Below are 16,640 nucleotides of genomic sequence, written 5' to 3' on the forward strand. Positions count from 1 at the left end.
AGGAGTCTCGGAGTCTCACATTATGGCTGTGTTCCTAAATGAATAGAGAGGAAAATTGTATATATAATAGGTGCAGTGATGTATGTCATGCACTCCTGGAAATGGTCACCAAGGGGGTATGTGCCCAGTGCCGGGTCCTTCGCCTGCAGTCATATGTTCAGCAGAAACACACTGAGCTTCCGTGTGTCCCCGAGGGTGACTGGTACCTGGTGCCAAGCAGTGAACTTTCAGAAGCGGGTGGTTCCAGATGATCCCTAAGAATCTGACCTGAACAGCTGGGTGCATGGAATGCCCTTTAGCAGGAGGAACAGGTTTAGGGGGAAGGACCGAGCAGTCAGTGGGAAGACTTGCCAACGACCTTGCACCCCCAGCTCTCCAGGGTCAGCAGGTCGTTGGGACATTGGGCTCAGAAGGAAGCTGGCTCTCGGAAAGTGACCATGAGAGCTTCAGCCTGGGTCATACTGAGCACAGTGGGGTGGCTGAGGTGTCAGAGAAGAAAACAGAGGGCCAGGCCTGGGAAGCAGGGCCCACGACAAGGTCAGCCTCCCCTCAGCATCCAGTCTGCCCGGGCCTCTGGAGTCCTCAGCTGGTGTCTGCAGTCCAGGCTGTCCAGCAGCCAGAGGAGACCCGCCTCGGTCAGCAAGCCTCTGGGGCTGTCAACTTCTCTGAGCAGCCTTCCTTAGCTCCTGTTAACCTCGCAGTCAATCCAGTCCTCAGCTGTCTCAAAACAACTCCTGCTGCATCAACCTCTTCCTTTAAGTAGAAATGATAACTCCACTGGATCCCATGTTAACTTACTGCATCCCCCATTGTTTCTTACTTGTCCCACCGCAGCCCTGGAATCCCATTCCTCACGCTCAGCAGCTGTGGACCCAGCCAGTGGCTTAGCGTGCTGTGCTCCAGTTCCCTGGCCCGTAGGATGGAGGTGTTAACAGCGTCTACCTCCTAGGGTTTGTGAGGATGACATGGGTCAATTCATGCAAAGTGGCCGGAACAACCCAGCACATCAGGACTTAATATGTTAGTTGTCATTATCCTCATAATCTGTCAAGGTTTCTCACGCTTATATTCCAAACCCTGTCACCTAATGGAACAGGCCATGGGTAATGGTCAAGGAATTGGCTTGCTGACTGCAAGGGACCCAAAAGAAAGGTGGTGGGGACAGTGGGTGAGCAGTGGAGGGGGTGGGGCCCTCTAAGCCCCACTTTAAACAGATTTCTTCCCTTTATTGGTCTTTTATATTCTGTTTCTAGGAATGTCTCACGTGAAGAAAGTTCTGCTTTAGGGAAAAAAAGTAATCTTGGCTAAGCTGCTGATGAGGGTAACGTCCTAGCCCCTCTCAGCCACAGTTCAACTCAGCAAAACCTTACTGGGTTCAGTGTCTGCTGTTTGCAGAGCGTGTGCTGGGTTCCACGGGGGGAAAAAGGAATAAGACTGTTCTCTGCCTCCACGCAGTTCGTAATATAATAGGTACCTGGACCCCGTGCCAGGCAGTCTGACATGTGTGCTGTGTGGGGTAAGGGGACAGCACGGAGCGGGGGTCCTGGAGAAGCAGCTTTGAGCAGGGGCAGGATCACAACAGGCAGAGATGCGACGGCTAGAAGCCCAGGCAGTGGGGACAGTGTCCGGAGGACCATCCCTCCTCATCCACACTGACCAAGTGACACAAATGGTGTTCAGCCTCCAAGCTCAGTCTGGCTTGACTGGGTGGGGAGGGAAAGAAAAGGGAGGGTGGGGACTGTGTTCACCGCGTGCCTTTCTGCTCAGGTTTTGGAGCAAGAGTGATATAACCAGAGCTGCGTTTTAGGAAAATGCATGTGCAACAGCACCACTGGCAAACTATCACACGAGGCCCAAAGGGATGGTGAGACTTTGGATTAAAACTTTCTCAAACAGAATTACTCTCAGAGTTCATTTTCAGCCTAGCTCCTTAGGGCAGGTTGGGCCCTGCTATGTTGTTATTGCTGTACGGGAGCAATCTTCCTAAAAGAAAAAAGCCACAGCACAGTCTGCTGCCATCTGAAAGCCTGCACTTCTAAAGGGTATAATACATGGTGACAGTTTTGATCTATGCCAGTGGGTGTGGGTCCCAGTACTTCACCATTTAAAATGACAGTTTCGTGTCAAAATGAAATGTGAGTGAAGTTCCTTGGATATTTATAAAATATCAAACAGAATCATGTCAGCAAAAGATGGGTCTTTTATTACTAAACCACACAAGGATTTTTGTATGTTTGGAGTTGCTGGCAACTCATCTACAAGCTGACCTTCAGCCACAGCATAGACGAGGTGGTCCGCGGACCAGAAGGTATTTTCACCCGCTGCAGTAAAAGGATGTCACAGGCTGCAACCAGATTGTCCTCAAAGACCGAGGCGCAGGTCAGTGATACAACTTTTTCTGTTTCGTACTTTTAATTATTAACGGTTCACGTTCCCCTGAGAAAGTGGAATTTGCCAGAGCAGATGGAGAAGGCTGTGGTCTGCTAACCTCAGGACAGCTTCCTGGTTTCCAGCCTCTGGCCGGACACCTCAGGCCACCAAGTTTGGACAGTTTTTACGTGCAGCTCCAGACAATCCTGTCCGTGCCTACGAAAGTGTGTGGACACGCATTTCCGTTAATTTACTAATGCTTCAGTTCTTTAACAACTGGTGCGGGGGGCGGGGGGGTGACTCGGTGCAGACGGCGAGCGCGGGGGTCAGGGGGGCCGCGATAAGCGCTGCAACATCTGGCCGCCTGGGCCCAGGTGCGCCTCGCCCAGGTCCGGGAGCCCCGCCCCCTACGCCGTGCGCCCCGCCTGCTCCGCTCCCGGCGCCGAGCGATGACGTCACGGTCTGCGCCGCGTGCTGCAGAAACGGGAAGTGGAACCAAAACAAAGGAGCGGCGGCCGGGAGCGGTCTTTCTTTTCCTACCTCCTCCGGCTTCCACCTCGGCCCCGGCCGCCGACCCCCGGGAGCCGTCCGATCATGTCCAACATGGAGAAACACCTGTTCAACCTAAAGTTCGCGGCCAAAGAACTGGGCAGGAGTGCCAAAAAATGCGACAAGGAGGAAAAGGCCGAAAAGGCCAAGATTAAAAAGGCCATTCAGAAGGGCAACATGGAAGTTGCGAGGATTCACGCCGAGAACGCGATTCGCCAGAAGAACCAGGCGGTGAATTTCCTGAGGATGAGCGCGCGGGTGGACGCGGTGGCCGCCAGGGTCCAGACGGCCGTGACGATGGGCAAGGTGACCAAGTCGATGGCCGGTGTGGTTAAGTCGATGGACGCGACGTTGAAGACCATGAATCTCGAGAAGATCTCCGCCCTGATGGACAAGTTCGAGCACCAGTTCGAGACGCTGGACGTGCAGACGCAGCAGATGGAGGACACGATGAGCAGCACGACGACGCTGACCACTCCCCAGGGCCAGGTGGATATGCTGCTGCAGGAAATGGCAGACGAGGCCGGCCTCGACCTCAACATGGAGCTGCCGCAGGGCCAGACCGGCTCCGTGGGCACAAGCGTGGCCTCGGCCGAGCAGGACGAACTGTCCCAGAGGCTGGCCCGCCTGCGGGACCAAGTGTGACCGCGGAACCCGCTCTCAGGCGTCCCGGCCGCAGCCACCTTCGAAGACGGATACTCTACGCTAGAAACTCGGAACCGGCCGGAATGCTGAACTGCTCTTACTCAAGATGCTTCTACCTTTGGGTTTTACAGTGCTCTCCAGATACACGAAGACGTCCCAGGCCTTCTCCACTCTTAAATGGATTTGAAAGTTCTGTATAGCTTGTTATCATGTGTATTTTTATAGCTGCCTTTTAACAGATCTGGTTAATTTGGCGTATATGAATCTTTCTCAAAAATTTGGTCAAAACTCTAGTTCCCGTGTATTCAGTATTCTGCCCGAGTTACCAGAATTGAAGATTTTCTTTTTAATTTTGTGTAATCGATAATATCTAGAGTGGACGGGAGGTGATTACTTAGGTTGATTACAGCGCTGTCCACACCTCATTAAGAGATTTATTTCATGGGCAGTGCTATTCTGTGTATCCTTTGTTTATTGTAATCAGATCCAGACTAAAGGTGACTATTCATCTGTTCTCATAACTTACACTAAAATTACTTTATGATTTTCCTGCATAATGTTCAGTTACTCTTTATGTCCTATAAATTTTTCTTATGGTAGTTGTCTTTTTATAACTGGAAATGCCACGTAACTTCCATTTATCATAAGAGAAAAGTGTTCATTTATGGTTTTAAGATTTACAAGGTTTAACGTTAGTATGACAGTTTTTTCCAAGTGAACTTCTCTCTCACGTTTCTAGTTATTTTCCTATTTAATTAGACTTCTTTTAAAGTATGGCAATTAGCATGACAGTCACATTACTCTGACGTTGCCAAAGAACCATTGATTGGTTTGAGAAAGCCCTGGGACTGTGTGTGTGTAGGTTTTGTTTTGATTTTAATCAAAAATAGAAATAAAATTAGAACTGCATTTTAGGTTCTAATTATTTGCATTTATTATCTTGTCTTAAAAGCAACAGCTCTTTTAAAACCTCGAAAATACAAGTTGGAGTGTTTGGCTTAGCCATGCAAATCCCTTACACATACATGCAGCCACCTGGAAGTCTGGGAAGGACAGATGCAGGGTCAGACAGTAGGCTCGACCCTCTCAGGCCAGAGCCCGGATGTGCTGCCTTCCATCTTTCTGGAATGGTGGTGTGTAAAGTAAAAGTGAAAAAGCAGAGCCTGTAGCTACCACTTTCTCAGAGCCGCAAAACATGGAGAACAGCAACTTACTTTTGCCTTGGCGAGCATATTAATCTGAGTTAAACACTTAAGGATATTTTAAATTCCCTCTTCCCTTCACTGGAGAGAATTCCAGTATTTCAGAAAATAATTAAACGGACTCTTCCAAGCCCTTTGAAAGATTGAGAACCAAGTATTCACTGTTACAACATGTCCTACTGTATGAATGTGTGTGTATTAAGGGGGGAAAAAAAATGAAGAGTTGTGTGCAGATGAGGACTGGCCCTCATATATAAGTGTCATTATGTCTGACTGGATGTTGTTCCAAAGTCTTCTGTAAGGGACATCTGCCAGTCGTCTGCCCCAAATCCTCTTTCTAGAACTTGTCCCTTTTGGTGTCACCTCTCATCCGCAAGGTTGCCCAGAGGCAGCTGTTGGTGAGCACAGCATGAGTCCTAACCCCTCTTTAGACTGAAAACATCATTACAACTTAAATAATAGCTTGGTGTTGACCCTTTGGTAAATTGAGGACCCTTTTATAGTGCAGATAATTCCCAACAATACTAATATATTTTGTGAGATTAAACAATGCTTATATATGCTTGAACTTTCTTAAAATATGTTCATTTCAAACTATATGAATGTACATTTTTATGAAACATAAATATTTTCAAAAGCATACCAGGCCCATGAATTATTTCCTTAGTTTTGCAGTTGATGAAATGCTGGAATATGAACCACAGAAGTTTGTCAAATAAATCATTTTAAACTGCATGTTACTGCATACTTACTGTACATCCTGTTTACAAAGCTATTTAAGGAAAAAGAATTCAGAGGTTGATTTGGTTCAGAAAGCATAGTATTTTTCCAGACTCACCTTTAGCACCTGAATTTCTGTTTGCATGCATATTTCTAGAAGCCCAAGTTGTTATTTCTTTACTGTAATAGTTTCTTCGTGGCAACAAGGTTCTTCCTCATACTGAAACTTGCCTAGGCTAAAGAGAGAATTTCCAAAAGGATCCAACTCAAACATACCAGGGAAATGGTTCATCTTCCATGCAACTACTAGTATAATTTTTGCTCTTATTTCTCCTTTGTATTTTTCTGCCTTCAAATTCACAGTTTCCAAATGGATTTAGAATAAATTTTTAAGTTTACTTTAGGAACTATTTAGTTTATTTCAGTTCAGATTATAACTGCACTATTGGAGACCTTTCTTACTACAGATGCTTCTTCCTTGAAGGAGCCTTAATGTGTGTGTGCCTTTCAGATGAGGGTGCTGTGTGCCCACCCTGCTGTCTTCGATTTGGAAAGGTGCCACCTAAAGTAAGCACCCATCTGACCACCTTATTCACTGAACGTGATCTCAGGGTCAGCCAGACAACCTCACCTCATTGAGCAGAAGTGAGGCACCTCATGTTCTAGATTCCTCCTCTGCAACAGGCATGACACCCTCTTGGAGGCGTTTCCATAGCCAAAATCCAAAGCTCAGGACCTCGGGTGCTGTTGGCAAAAAGCTGTGAGCCTGTGGTCATTGAACAAACTGATGAGCAGGCCCCCATCTCTTTTTTTTCTTTTAATCAACTGGTTGGAATGAGACAGTGCCTGCCTGGTGTACCGGGGTTTGTTTTCCTACGACCAGATAGTAGGTTCCATGTGGGGCAGGACCAGTGCATCTCAGTCATGGTTCCTGGGCATCAGGTGGTATACCCAGCTCAGTAGGTGTGAATGCAGATCTCCCTTGGGTGATGTCACTCGTGACCACGCCCAGAGCTCCCCGGTGACAGCATCACAGTGGGTGCAGGGGCCCTCAGCAGAGCCCAGATGTACCCTCAGGACCACCCTGTCCTCTTCCTTCATCGTGTTTCTCCAAATTGAGGTATTTGCTCCTGCTCTTTAGGGTTTGTACATCCTCCATCCCTCCTGAACGGTCAGGACAAACAATTCAGCAGTGTTTGTTGAGAACAACTGAATACAGTAGAAGATTTGGACTGAGGCGTGTCAGATGCTGGCTGTCTGGGGCTTCTTTCTAGAAAAAAAGACATGCTTCTGCCTTAAACGGTCCTCAGTGGAGTCAGGTAGGTAAGGCACAAGCAAAAAGAGGAAAATACACAAGTGTACACAGGTGTGATAGAGTCATCAAGATGAGTAATGTCAGTGCTCTTTGCGCACCGTTTTATACCTCAGCTTATACAAGGGGGGAAATCACGATGTAAGGTGTGTTCCGAGCTAATCAAATCATGAAACAAACTACATGGAGGATGGGATTATAGTGTCCTGAAACTGGTTTCTTTTTTCTTTTCTTCCTTTTTTTTTTTTTTGAAGTGGCACTGGCTTATGACACATAAGTTTCATGTTTACAACATTCTACTTCTGTACACACTACAGCAAGCTTGCCACCAAAAATTTCGTTTCCAGCCATCACCTCACAGTCGATCCCCTTCACCCATTTCCCCCTCCCCCTGCCTCTCCCCCTCTGGTAACCACTACTCTGTTCTCTGTATCTATGTGTTTGTTTTTATTTGGTTTGGCTTGTTCATTTATTTTGGGGTTTTGTTTGTTTTTTTATAGTCCACGCATGAGTGAAATCATACTGTATTTTCTTTCACCATCTGCCTTACTTCACTTAGCATAATACCCTCAAGGTCCATCTGTGTTGTCACAAATGGCAAGATTTCCTTCTTTGTGTGGTTGAGTAATATTCCTGTGTGTGTGTGTGTGTATGTGTGTGTGTGTGTGTATATATATAATCTTCTTTATCCATTCATCTGTCGATGGACACTTAAGGTTGTTTCCATATCTCAGCTATTGTAAGTAATACTGCTATGAACATTGGGGTGCAGATATTTTCTGGAATTAGTGTTTTTATTTTCTTTGGATAAATACCCAGGAGTGGAATTGCGGGTCCATAAGTAGTTGTTCTGTTTTTAATTTTTTGAGGCGTATCCATACTGTTTTCCACAGTGGCTGCACCAATTTACATTCCCATCAACAGTGTACAACGGCTCCCTTTTCTCCACATCCTCGCCAACACTTGTTATTTCTTGCCTTTGATAACAGCCATCCTAACAGGTGTGACGTGATACCTCATTGTGGTTTTTGTTTGCATTTCTCTGATGGTTAGCAGCGGTGAGCATCTTTTCATGTGCCTGTTGGCCACCTGTATGTCTTCTTTGGAAAAATGTCTCTTCAGCACTTTTGCCCATTTTTAAATCATGGTTTTTTTTGTTATTGAGTCATGTGAGTTCTTTATATAGTGTGGATATTAACCCCTTATCAGATATATGATTTACAATTACCTTCTCCCATTTGGTAGGTTGTCTTCTTGTTTTGTTGCTGGTTTCCTTTGCTGTGCAGAATCTTTTTAGCTTGATGCAGTCCCATTTGTTTATTTTTCCTTTTGTTTCCCTTGCCCGAGGAGACATACCTAGAAAGATACTGCTAGGACCAATGTCAAGGAGCATACTGCCTATGTTTTCTTCTAGGAATTCTGTGGTTTCAGGTCTTGCGTTCAAGCCTTTAATCCATTTTGAGTTTGATTTTTATGTAGGGTGTGAGGTAATGGTCCAGTGTGATTATTTTCCATGTAGCTGTCCAGCTTCCCCAACACCAGTTATGGAAGAGACCATCCTTTCTCCACTGTATGTTCTTTGCTCCTTTGTCATAAATCAGTTGTCCGTATGTGTGTGGGTTTCTTTCTGGGCTCTCAATTCTGTTCCACAGAATTGGCTTCTTAGAAGAGGTTGGGTTCAATCTGAGGCTTCAAAGAAAAAAAAGTGGGGATTACACAAAGGTCTGAAAAGCGAAAACTACGTGGGGATTTGACTGGAGTGGAGGGTTTGACATCAATAAGAACAAGGAAGAGACGGGACACATTGCAAAGGGCTCGGAGGCCAGATTCAGGGTTGACTTCACTGAGGGCGGGAACAGGATGTGAGTCATCGGGTGTGCCATTCAGGTGACGGGAGAGGACAGGCCAGGGCAGGGGAGGAAAAGGCATGATGCTTCTCAGACATCCAAGGGCACGTGGGTCACTCATCCACCCCGGCTCTGGCTCAGCTGCAATCCCGATGCCCGGGCTCTGGTCCGAGGACCACCTCTGACGTGGCCTGGATCTCAGCCCTGCTGCACATTAGATGAGGCTGATGCTCTGTCACTACTGCTAACGTTTTCCTCCAGTATTTTTTACATCAAATTTTTTACATCATCATGAAGTGAATTTCAGTAAGACACTGAGAAAAGGGTTTTACTTGTGTCGATTTAAAAAAATGCACAACATCAGACTTGCGAGTTGTTTTATTTGGGGCAAAATGAGGACTACAGCCCGGGAGACAGCATCCCAGATAGCTCTGAGAAACTGCTCCAAAGAGGCAGGGGGGGAAGGTCAGTATATATGTGATTTTGGTGAAGGGGGAGTACATACAACTGAGCACATACTATTTTGCAGAAGGTTTCTGCTAGTCACGAGGAGCAGTCGTCACCATGAAGGATTTTAGTGCTTTTCTAGATATGAACAGATAACAAGAATTGGGCTCATAAAATCGGCTTCTGAAAACATCCAACTCTCTGAAGACCTGTTCTGCCAGTTTTTCCTGGAGCACAGAGTGCCTCATTTTTGCTGTCCACCTGAACTCCTTTCAGGGGGTGTTGAAAGTCAGCAGCTGCAGCAGCACAAGAGTTAATCCTTGTAGAGGTAGATGGCAAGTGCCAATGGAAAATGCCAATTTGTAGTTGACACTTGGCTTGACACAGCTCCGACTTGCTGCATTTTTCATAAAAGAAATCATTTTAAGTACATTTTAATTAAACGTCGTTGGTGCTTTTCCTGAGATCCAGTTGTTCAAAGGCATTTAACAGGATAGCCTCATCTTTTCACCATTCCCCCCCGCAACCCCCACCCCCGGCCCACAAGAACCCGAGTTACTGGGGTGGCAGACAGATGAGAAATGAAGAGTGAATTGCTGTTTCGTGCCAATGTCGAGCAGAAGGGGATCCCAGTGGCCAAAATAAAAACACTTCTGCGAACACAAATATCCTCAGCTGTAGCAGGAAACAGTGAGGAGAGATCAAAGTCAATTGCCTTTTAACTGCTTTTCTTAAAGTGACCATAAAGGTGGGGGGTGGGGGTGACATTTCTTTTTAATATTTATTTATTTACTTATTTATTTGGCTGCACCGGGTCTTACTTGCGGCATGTGGGCTCTAGTTCCCCAACCAGGGATCGAACCCATGCCCCTGCATTGGGAGCACAGAGTCTTAACCACTGGACCACCGGGGAAGTCCGGGAGGTGACTTTCTATAATTGTATTTTGTTATTGTCCTGCGACTCTTTATCTAGTGGGAGTGAATGGTCTACAAGTGGAATTCTTAGATCTTGTTAATTTTATGGCATAACAGGCAGTGGTATATTTAGGGACAAAACCTTTTAAATTTTAGTCATACAAAATTCTGTGCATGATTTGGAAGATCCTTTTAAAACTCCTCTCTCTATATATTATCTTAAGAGCCCCAGTTTGAAGAAGTGCTACTACAACGTGTGGGAAATACACCAATTGAACCAAAGATTAAGTCAAAAGTCTGGCAGAAATCAACTGCTAGCCTTTACTCCTTAGAGAGGCTCTCAAATGTCCAGGGAAACATTCACATCCGGGGAATTTTCACATTTTATTTCCATTGCACAAACTTGAAATCCATGCATTCAGAGGACTATTCACCATCAGTAACAATTCAGAAGATGCTCTGGGAAATGTTCACTGATGCTGGTCAGGTCTCAGGTGGTTAAGTACCAGAGCTGGAAGGAACCCTGGACACTCACCCCGGGCTCAGGGGTGGGGACAGACGGTGTATCTTTCCTTAGGCGCGATCAGGAAGTGGTCAGGAAGGTACTCCCACGTGTCCTTGGGAAGGCGGTCTCTGATCTTTCAACAACTTCTGATGTCTTTTTTGTTAACCACACGTCATTGTTTCTACTTAACCCGTTATTACCATCTGAATAGATTCACCCACCCCCTCCACGCTGTCTGCATCGTGTTTGAAATCGGGCGCCTCCTACCCTCTTAACCAGGGCTGAAGGCTTCATATTTGGTTTGATTTTCAGTTCCTTCCAGCCCTTTCGATCGGAGATGATCAGTATCTGTATCACCTTCTCATATTAGATGTCCCTGCCGAGAAGACAGACCACTTCTGCTTCAAATTATTACATCCATACACAGGGAAGGGGGGTGGCTCATCTCCCCACCGAAGCCCCCAGGTTTCTGGGCTATAGTCTAGGGTCCCTCCCCACCTCAGCAGACACCCCTCCCTCTTCAACACAGACTCGAGTCTTCTTGCCCCTTTCCTGTCCTGCTAGACGGTCGGGGTGGACTTTGAGGTGCCCTCCACTCCACCAAATGCAAGGCCGGCAAGGACTGGGCCAGAGTGCACTGTGGTTTTCAAACCAGACTCAGCTCTCAGGGGTCCCCTCCTGTGGCTCCTCCGGGGTCTTCTGCACTCCCACCTCCTCCTGTGAGCAGCTCAAGGGCCTGCAGTGCTGGCTGGGGAGGGGGGCTGTGTGGAGGTGGGGAGGTGCTCCCCGCTCTGTGCAGAAGCTCACGGGCACACAGGCTGGGAGAAAGGCCCACCATGACTTTACTCCAGATACGGAACAGTGGACCCCGAGCTGTCCAGGCAGGGACTCCGGCCGAGTCCCCCTGATCCAGGTCACATCCACTCTCCCCAGGGCCGGAGCCCCACCTCAGCCACAGGGACCCCCCACCAGGAGAGCCCCGCCCACTCATCACACACTCTGCTACCCCCACCCCTCGAGAAGTGGTCCTTTGCTCACTGGTTAACCAGCGCTGTGTCTTCCTGTGTCGGCTGCAGGCTGGGCCTCACAGCCCCCTGCTCACTTCATCCCACAAATATGCAGGGGCTGGGCTGCCCCACAGGCGCTGGGGAAACCCGGCCAACAAGCCAGATCTGCCCTGTGGATCCCACATTTGGAGGGAGAGACAGACGATAAACAGAAAGACAAATACATGTCAAACCTGTCAAGGGAGGGCAGAGGCCTGGACCCCCGCTCCCCCACCGCGACGGATCAGGACCCTCAGGAGTCTGACCTGCTGGGGAGACACGTGTCCAGGAAGAACGCGGGAAGCTGCTGGCCCGTGGCTGCCCCGTCCCCCTGGGCTCGTGCAGGCCCTGCACACCTGCCCCCAAGCCCAGAGGCATCCCCAGAGCCGTCCCAAGCATGTCTGGCTTTCTTTTCAGCTTCCTGGAGAGAATTGACAGCGTCAGCCTGGTGGACTACACGCCCACAGACCAGGTAGGTGGGGTTGGGCCACGACCACCGCCCGAACCGAGGGACACTGTACCCTCGGGGCCCAGCCGTGCTCCTCCGGGAGGCTCCCTGCGCACCCCCCCCTCCGCGAGGTCTGAGCTCCTGGTCGTCCCCTGGAGTCCATCCCTCTACGAGGCCGACCCTGGGAGCTCAGTTACCCTGGCCTTGAGCCTGCCCCTCGAGTTTGTCCTCACACTTCTCATCGGGCTCACAGGGGCCACTGCCCTCCACTTCCAGAGTCACTGCGGTGGCCAGTTTACATCCTAATGGATCTGGTGACCAGCAAAGAAACCCTGACGCCTGACAGGCCAGCAGAGGTGTCAGCCTTGTGAAACTGTATGGCTTTCTCATCATCTTTTACCTTAGAGACTAGAACTGTGAGAGGAGAAAGAGTGAGTCTGATCCGGAGCGGCAGCTGGGGGGATGGGCGCCTCTCCCCAGACACTGGCGGGCTGTTGGGGACATGGTGTCAGTAGGGAACACTCAGGAGTGATTACAAGAAGCTTCTAAAGGAAATAAAAGAGCCATCAAGTCTCCAAGACCAAACCAGTACATTAACTGTGACTTTCTCCGGGGAGCGAGACCAAGAGCATTTGTCTCTTGGTCTCAAGTCCTGTTTCTTTTCCGATGGAGGGAATTGCTGTTTGGGACACTCGCAGCCTGTGGCTGCCCCGGGCTGTCCTCCTGAGGACAGGGGTCACTTGTTTGCTTCTCTCTTCTCTGCCCCCAGGACCTCCTCAGGTGCAGAGTTCTGACATCAGGGATTTTCGAGACACGATTCCAAGTGGACAAGGTCAACTTCCAGTAAGCACGTGGGCAGGACCCTCCCGCGGGGCCCCCAGGCCTGGGGTCGGGGAAGCGGCCTGGATACCGGGCGATCCCGGGCCTGCAGTGCTGCAAACCCGTGTGGGCGCCCGCAAGCCCAGGTGTCAGTGCAGGGAAGGGAGGCACTCGAGCCCGGTGGCCTCAGGCAGGTGCAGAGGAGGAGGACGCAGGCAAGGGGCTGCCCAGGGGGAAGGAGAGCCAAGCAGCCACTGATCACAGGGCTAAGGGCCGGGATCAGAGAAATACCGGGGTGTGGACACCCATCTGGGCCAGACTGGGGATGCCCCGCTGGGCCCGTCTGCAAGGTCACCCTGGGGAGCAGAGCCACGGGCCAGGGGGAGGGAGAAAGCAAAGGACAGATGTCCTCCCGCCCCTGGCTAACGGCACCCCCCAACCCATGTTCTCCCCCAGCATGTTTGACGTCGGAGGCCAGAGGGACGAGAGAAGAAAATGGATCCAGTGCTTCAACGGTGATTTCTCCCTCTCTCAAGAAAATGGGGACAAACCCACACTCCCTCCTGCTGCTGTGTTTCAGTAGCTTTCAATCCGCTCACCCATCAAGTGTCTTAGTCCCATGAATACGGAAGTTAAGCATCCTGGGGTCACACTGTCTCCGCTAGTTTGGGGGCCCCGGGTCAATTCTGCGATCACAAGGGAGCTCTCCCCGGACATGGGTGGCTGTAACTGCTCTAAATAACCAAGGTGCCTCCCCCACTCCTCCCACCCAGACGTCACCGCCATCATCTACGTGGCCGCCTGCAGCAGCTACAACATGGTGATCCGGGAAGATAACAACACCAACCGCCTGCGGGAGTCCCTGGACCTTTTCGAGAGCATCTGGAACAACAGGTGACAAGACAGTAAACTCGGCCTCCCGCTGCGTTTAAAAATAATGCCTCTCGGCTTGCTTTCATCTTTGTTCTCTGATGCAGTCCTTCCTTGTGATAAATCTTCTAAAACCCTAAGAAGCTTCTTTCAGTCCATTTAATGTAGAGACTTACTTAAGATGCGGGTGTGGAGCTGATGGGACTTTGTCAGGAAAATCCAGCCTCTGTTTTGGAAGGTTATATACGGTTCAAAATTGGTTTCGTTTGGTTTTTAAAATGCAAAAAGCGCCCATTTAAAACATCGCTCATGACTCGATGAGCCCCTCCCTCGACTTGTCAGCGAAGTGACAGGTCCCCACCCAGACCCTCAACACCCAGCTCCTTGCCCAAGAGCCGCAGATGCCCTGCGTGACCATCTGTTGTTTCTGTTGTTGTGAGAGCTTTAACTTCTCCCGCTTTTCTGACCCTTTACAAATAAATTACACCACACAAATCCGAGCGTACTTATTCCTGACGTGAACCTTGGCTTTGGCGCCAGTACAGCCCCGTGGAGCTGAACCTCCTCCTGAGAGTTGATCCTCATGAGGGAGTCTTGTGTGCAGATGGAGTGGGGGCTGAGGTTCCGGGGCATCAAATAGTCCCAAGCCCGGCGCCTCGTCCGGAGGGCAGCACGTTGTCCTCTCCACGGATAATGCCTGCGACAGAGGTGCCTGCTCAGGCAGTGGACCCACACCTGTGTGTTTCCTGCTCCTTTCCAGGTGGTTACGGACCATTTCCATCATCTTGTTCTTGAACAAACAGGATATGCTGGCAGAAAAAGTGTTGGCAGGGAAATCAAAGATTGAAGACTATTTCCCAGAGTACGCAAATTATACTGTTCCTGAAGACGGTAAGATTCCAAAATAAGTATCTTGTGATTAAGGCAAAGAATTGTTCTTTCCATAGCCCTGTAACTGTAATTCCTACGGTTCTGATGAATCTAGGAAACTCAGTTAATTTAGATCAATCTTCTTGATTCCTGCCCCACCCTTAGCTTCTAGAGTATTAAAATGTCCTTAGGGTCCCATTTGTAAAATTTTCAGAGTTCAGCTTGGTCCACGCTGAGCAGGAGGAGGAAGGGCAGCTTGACGTGAATGCGGGCTTTGCAGGGAGGCTCTGCCTCCCGGGGCCCCGTGTCGGTCGGTCCGCCTGGACCTGCCTGCTGACCCCGCACAGTGACTGACCGGGAAGTCGCTGTCTGAGTCACTTCGGCCAGGCCCGCAGGGACGGGGCAGCAGTGACCTCTGTCCCGAGCCGCCGGCTGCCGACCACCGTGTTGAGGCCTCTGTCCCCAGCGATGACTTTGGCCACAGCATGGTGACTTCATCGGGTGACCAGCCGTCCCGGGAGGCTGTGATGCTCCTGGTACGTGGGAATTTCAGTGCTGAAGCCGGGAAGGTCCCGTCTGGCAAACCTGGAGGAGTCGGGACCCATTTCCAGTGGCTGCTCTTGGGTTTTGAGTTTCCTGGGCCACCAGAGTCTCCAAGGAGGGATTTGCTTATGGCAAAACAACCCCACTCCTCAAGGTTTAATCCCAAACTGGATAAAGCAGGATGAAGGGGGCTCTCCCAGAAACTTCAGTTAGAAGTTAAGAAACCTATCGCGGTCTTTGCACCAACCTCAGCCAGCCTGGCGGGGTGCTTCCTGGGCCCGGGTAGTAGCCGCCATCTGGGAGCACCCCAGCCCCCATGCCACCCACCCCGCAGCAGCCGGGTCTGCTCTGACCTTTCCTGGGAACCAGCCCCTTGCTCCCCTTACCCTGTCTGGTCAGCATTTTTCCTGGGAAAAGTCTCAGGATGAGCTGGCAGCCCTCCCTGCAGGACGGTTCACCAGGTGCAGGCGACTGGGGGCCGGCTCACCAGTCAGTGAGACGCTTCATCTGACTTGAGTAGAAGCTGTTCACCCGGCACCAAACATAAACCACTGTTGAAGTCAAAGTGACCTGGGAGAAGAAGAGAGACGAAGGTCACGTTTCAGTCTTTGGCTGCATGGCCCGTGTGCTTCCGTGCTCTGTGTGCACAGCCTCCATCCAGCTGTATCTGTGTGTCATGTCACTTAAATAAAATTCCCTTTGATTTTCTACAGCGACACCAGATGCGGGAGAAGATCCCAAAGTCACAAGAGCTAAGTTCTTCATCCGGGATCTGTTCTTGGTGAGCATTTTCCTTGCCCTTTGCTGTCCTGCCACCTTAGGGTGACCCTGCTCTTTGCACTTAGTCTCTCACGAGCTTATTTAATCTCCCCCAAACAATGAGGGATGGGAAGGTGTCGTTCCCTCATCTCATAGCTGAGCACACGGAGGCTCAGAGAGGTCGGACTTCCGACCTCAGGTCACACAACTTCCCAGCAGGAACGGGCAGGGTACAGTCCCCGGGGCAGCACTGAGATGACCGACCCCGCTTGCGTGTTGCCTTTCAGTGGGATGCGGGGTGCGGCCTCTCCTCAGCTGAAGGGTCACATGGAAACGGACCTGCTCAGGTTCAGACGTTCCCTTTTTGAAAAAACTCTGTATTTTGAGATGATTTCAAACTTACATAAAAAGTGAGAAATGGGGGGCTCAGCCCTGACACAGACGCCCCCACCCCCGGCCCTCGGTCCCCCGGAGCTGACGGGCTGCATCTCCGCAGCGCATCAGCACGGCCACGGGCGACGGCAAGCACTACTGCTACCCGCACTTCACGTGTGCCGTGGACACAGAGAACATCCGCCGCGTCTTCAACGACTGCAGGGACATCATCCAGCGGATGCACCTCAAGCAGTACGAGCTCCTGTGAGCCCCCCAACCCCGCCCCGCGTCCCAGGGCCACCCGGCACAGAGCAGCGAGTCCCCGTCCATTGTGCGGGCTCTCGTGACCTCCGGGCCCCCGGCCACCTCTGCCCCCACCACCCCGCCCCGCCCTGTGT

At 50.1% G+C, this 16,640-nt stretch overlaps 3 protein-coding genes across 14 annotated transcripts in view; 2 read left to right on the forward strand and 1 right to left on the reverse strand.

The window, feature by feature from the left end:
- The window catches only part of GNAL (G protein subunit alpha L), a 73,166-nt gene extending 56,628 nt beyond the window's left edge, over positions 1–16,538 (forward strand). The window contains exons 6-12 of the mRNA XM_024763972.1: positions 11,976–12,030; positions 12,776–12,849; positions 13,282–13,340; positions 13,599–13,719; positions 14,456–14,586; positions 15,822–15,889; positions 16,364–16,538. Coding sequence (XP_024619740.1) covers positions 11,976–12,030; positions 12,776–12,849; positions 13,282–13,340; positions 13,599–13,719; positions 14,456–14,586; positions 15,822–15,889; positions 16,364–16,510 — 655 coding nt within the window. The 3' untranslated portion in view covers positions 16,511–16,538. The remainder of the gene's footprint in view (positions 1–11,975; positions 12,031–12,775; positions 12,850–13,281; positions 13,341–13,598; positions 13,720–14,455; positions 14,587–15,821; positions 15,890–16,363) is intronic.
- CHMP1B (charged multivesicular body protein 1B) lies at positions 2,856–5,501 on the forward strand. Its single transcript, XM_024763973.1, has one exon. It carries the CDS (start codon positions 2,965–2,967, stop codon positions 3,562–3,564), a length of 600 nt encoding a protein of 199 aa, XP_024619741.1. The 5' UTR covers positions 2,856–2,964; the 3' UTR covers positions 3,565–5,501.
- MPPE1 (metallophosphoesterase 1) overlaps positions 9,163–16,640 on the reverse strand; it is a 27,025-nt gene continuing 19,547 nt past the window's right edge. For 10 of the 12 annotated variants that reach the window (XM_024763958.1, XM_024763957.1, XM_024763959.1 and 7 more), the window contains 2 exons: positions 15,495–15,678; positions 9,163–11,979 (listed from right to left, as the gene is read on the reverse strand). The gene's annotated coding sequence lies outside the window, so the exon portion shown is untranslated. Of the gene's footprint in view, positions 11,980–14,614; positions 15,151–15,494; positions 15,679–16,640 lie in introns of those variants that run through there. The other 2 variants (XM_024763956.1, XM_024763960.1) reach the window with 2 other exon arrangements.

The sequence above is a fragment of the Neophocaena asiaeorientalis genome, unplaced genomic scaffold (assembly GCF_003031525.2).
Source record: "Neophocaena asiaeorientalis asiaeorientalis breed wild unplaced genomic scaffold, Neophocaena_asiaeorientalis_V1.1 scaffold110, whole genome shotgun sequence".
Lineage (NCBI taxonomy): Eukaryota > Metazoa > Chordata > Mammalia > Artiodactyla > Phocoenidae > Neophocaena > Neophocaena asiaeorientalis.

What these genes read in the sequence shown, in the direction of transcription:
- CHMP1B (XM_024763973.1), top strand. Translation starts at nt 2,965, where the DNA reads ATGTCCAACATGGAGAAACACCTGTTCAACCTAAAGTTCGCGGCCAAA.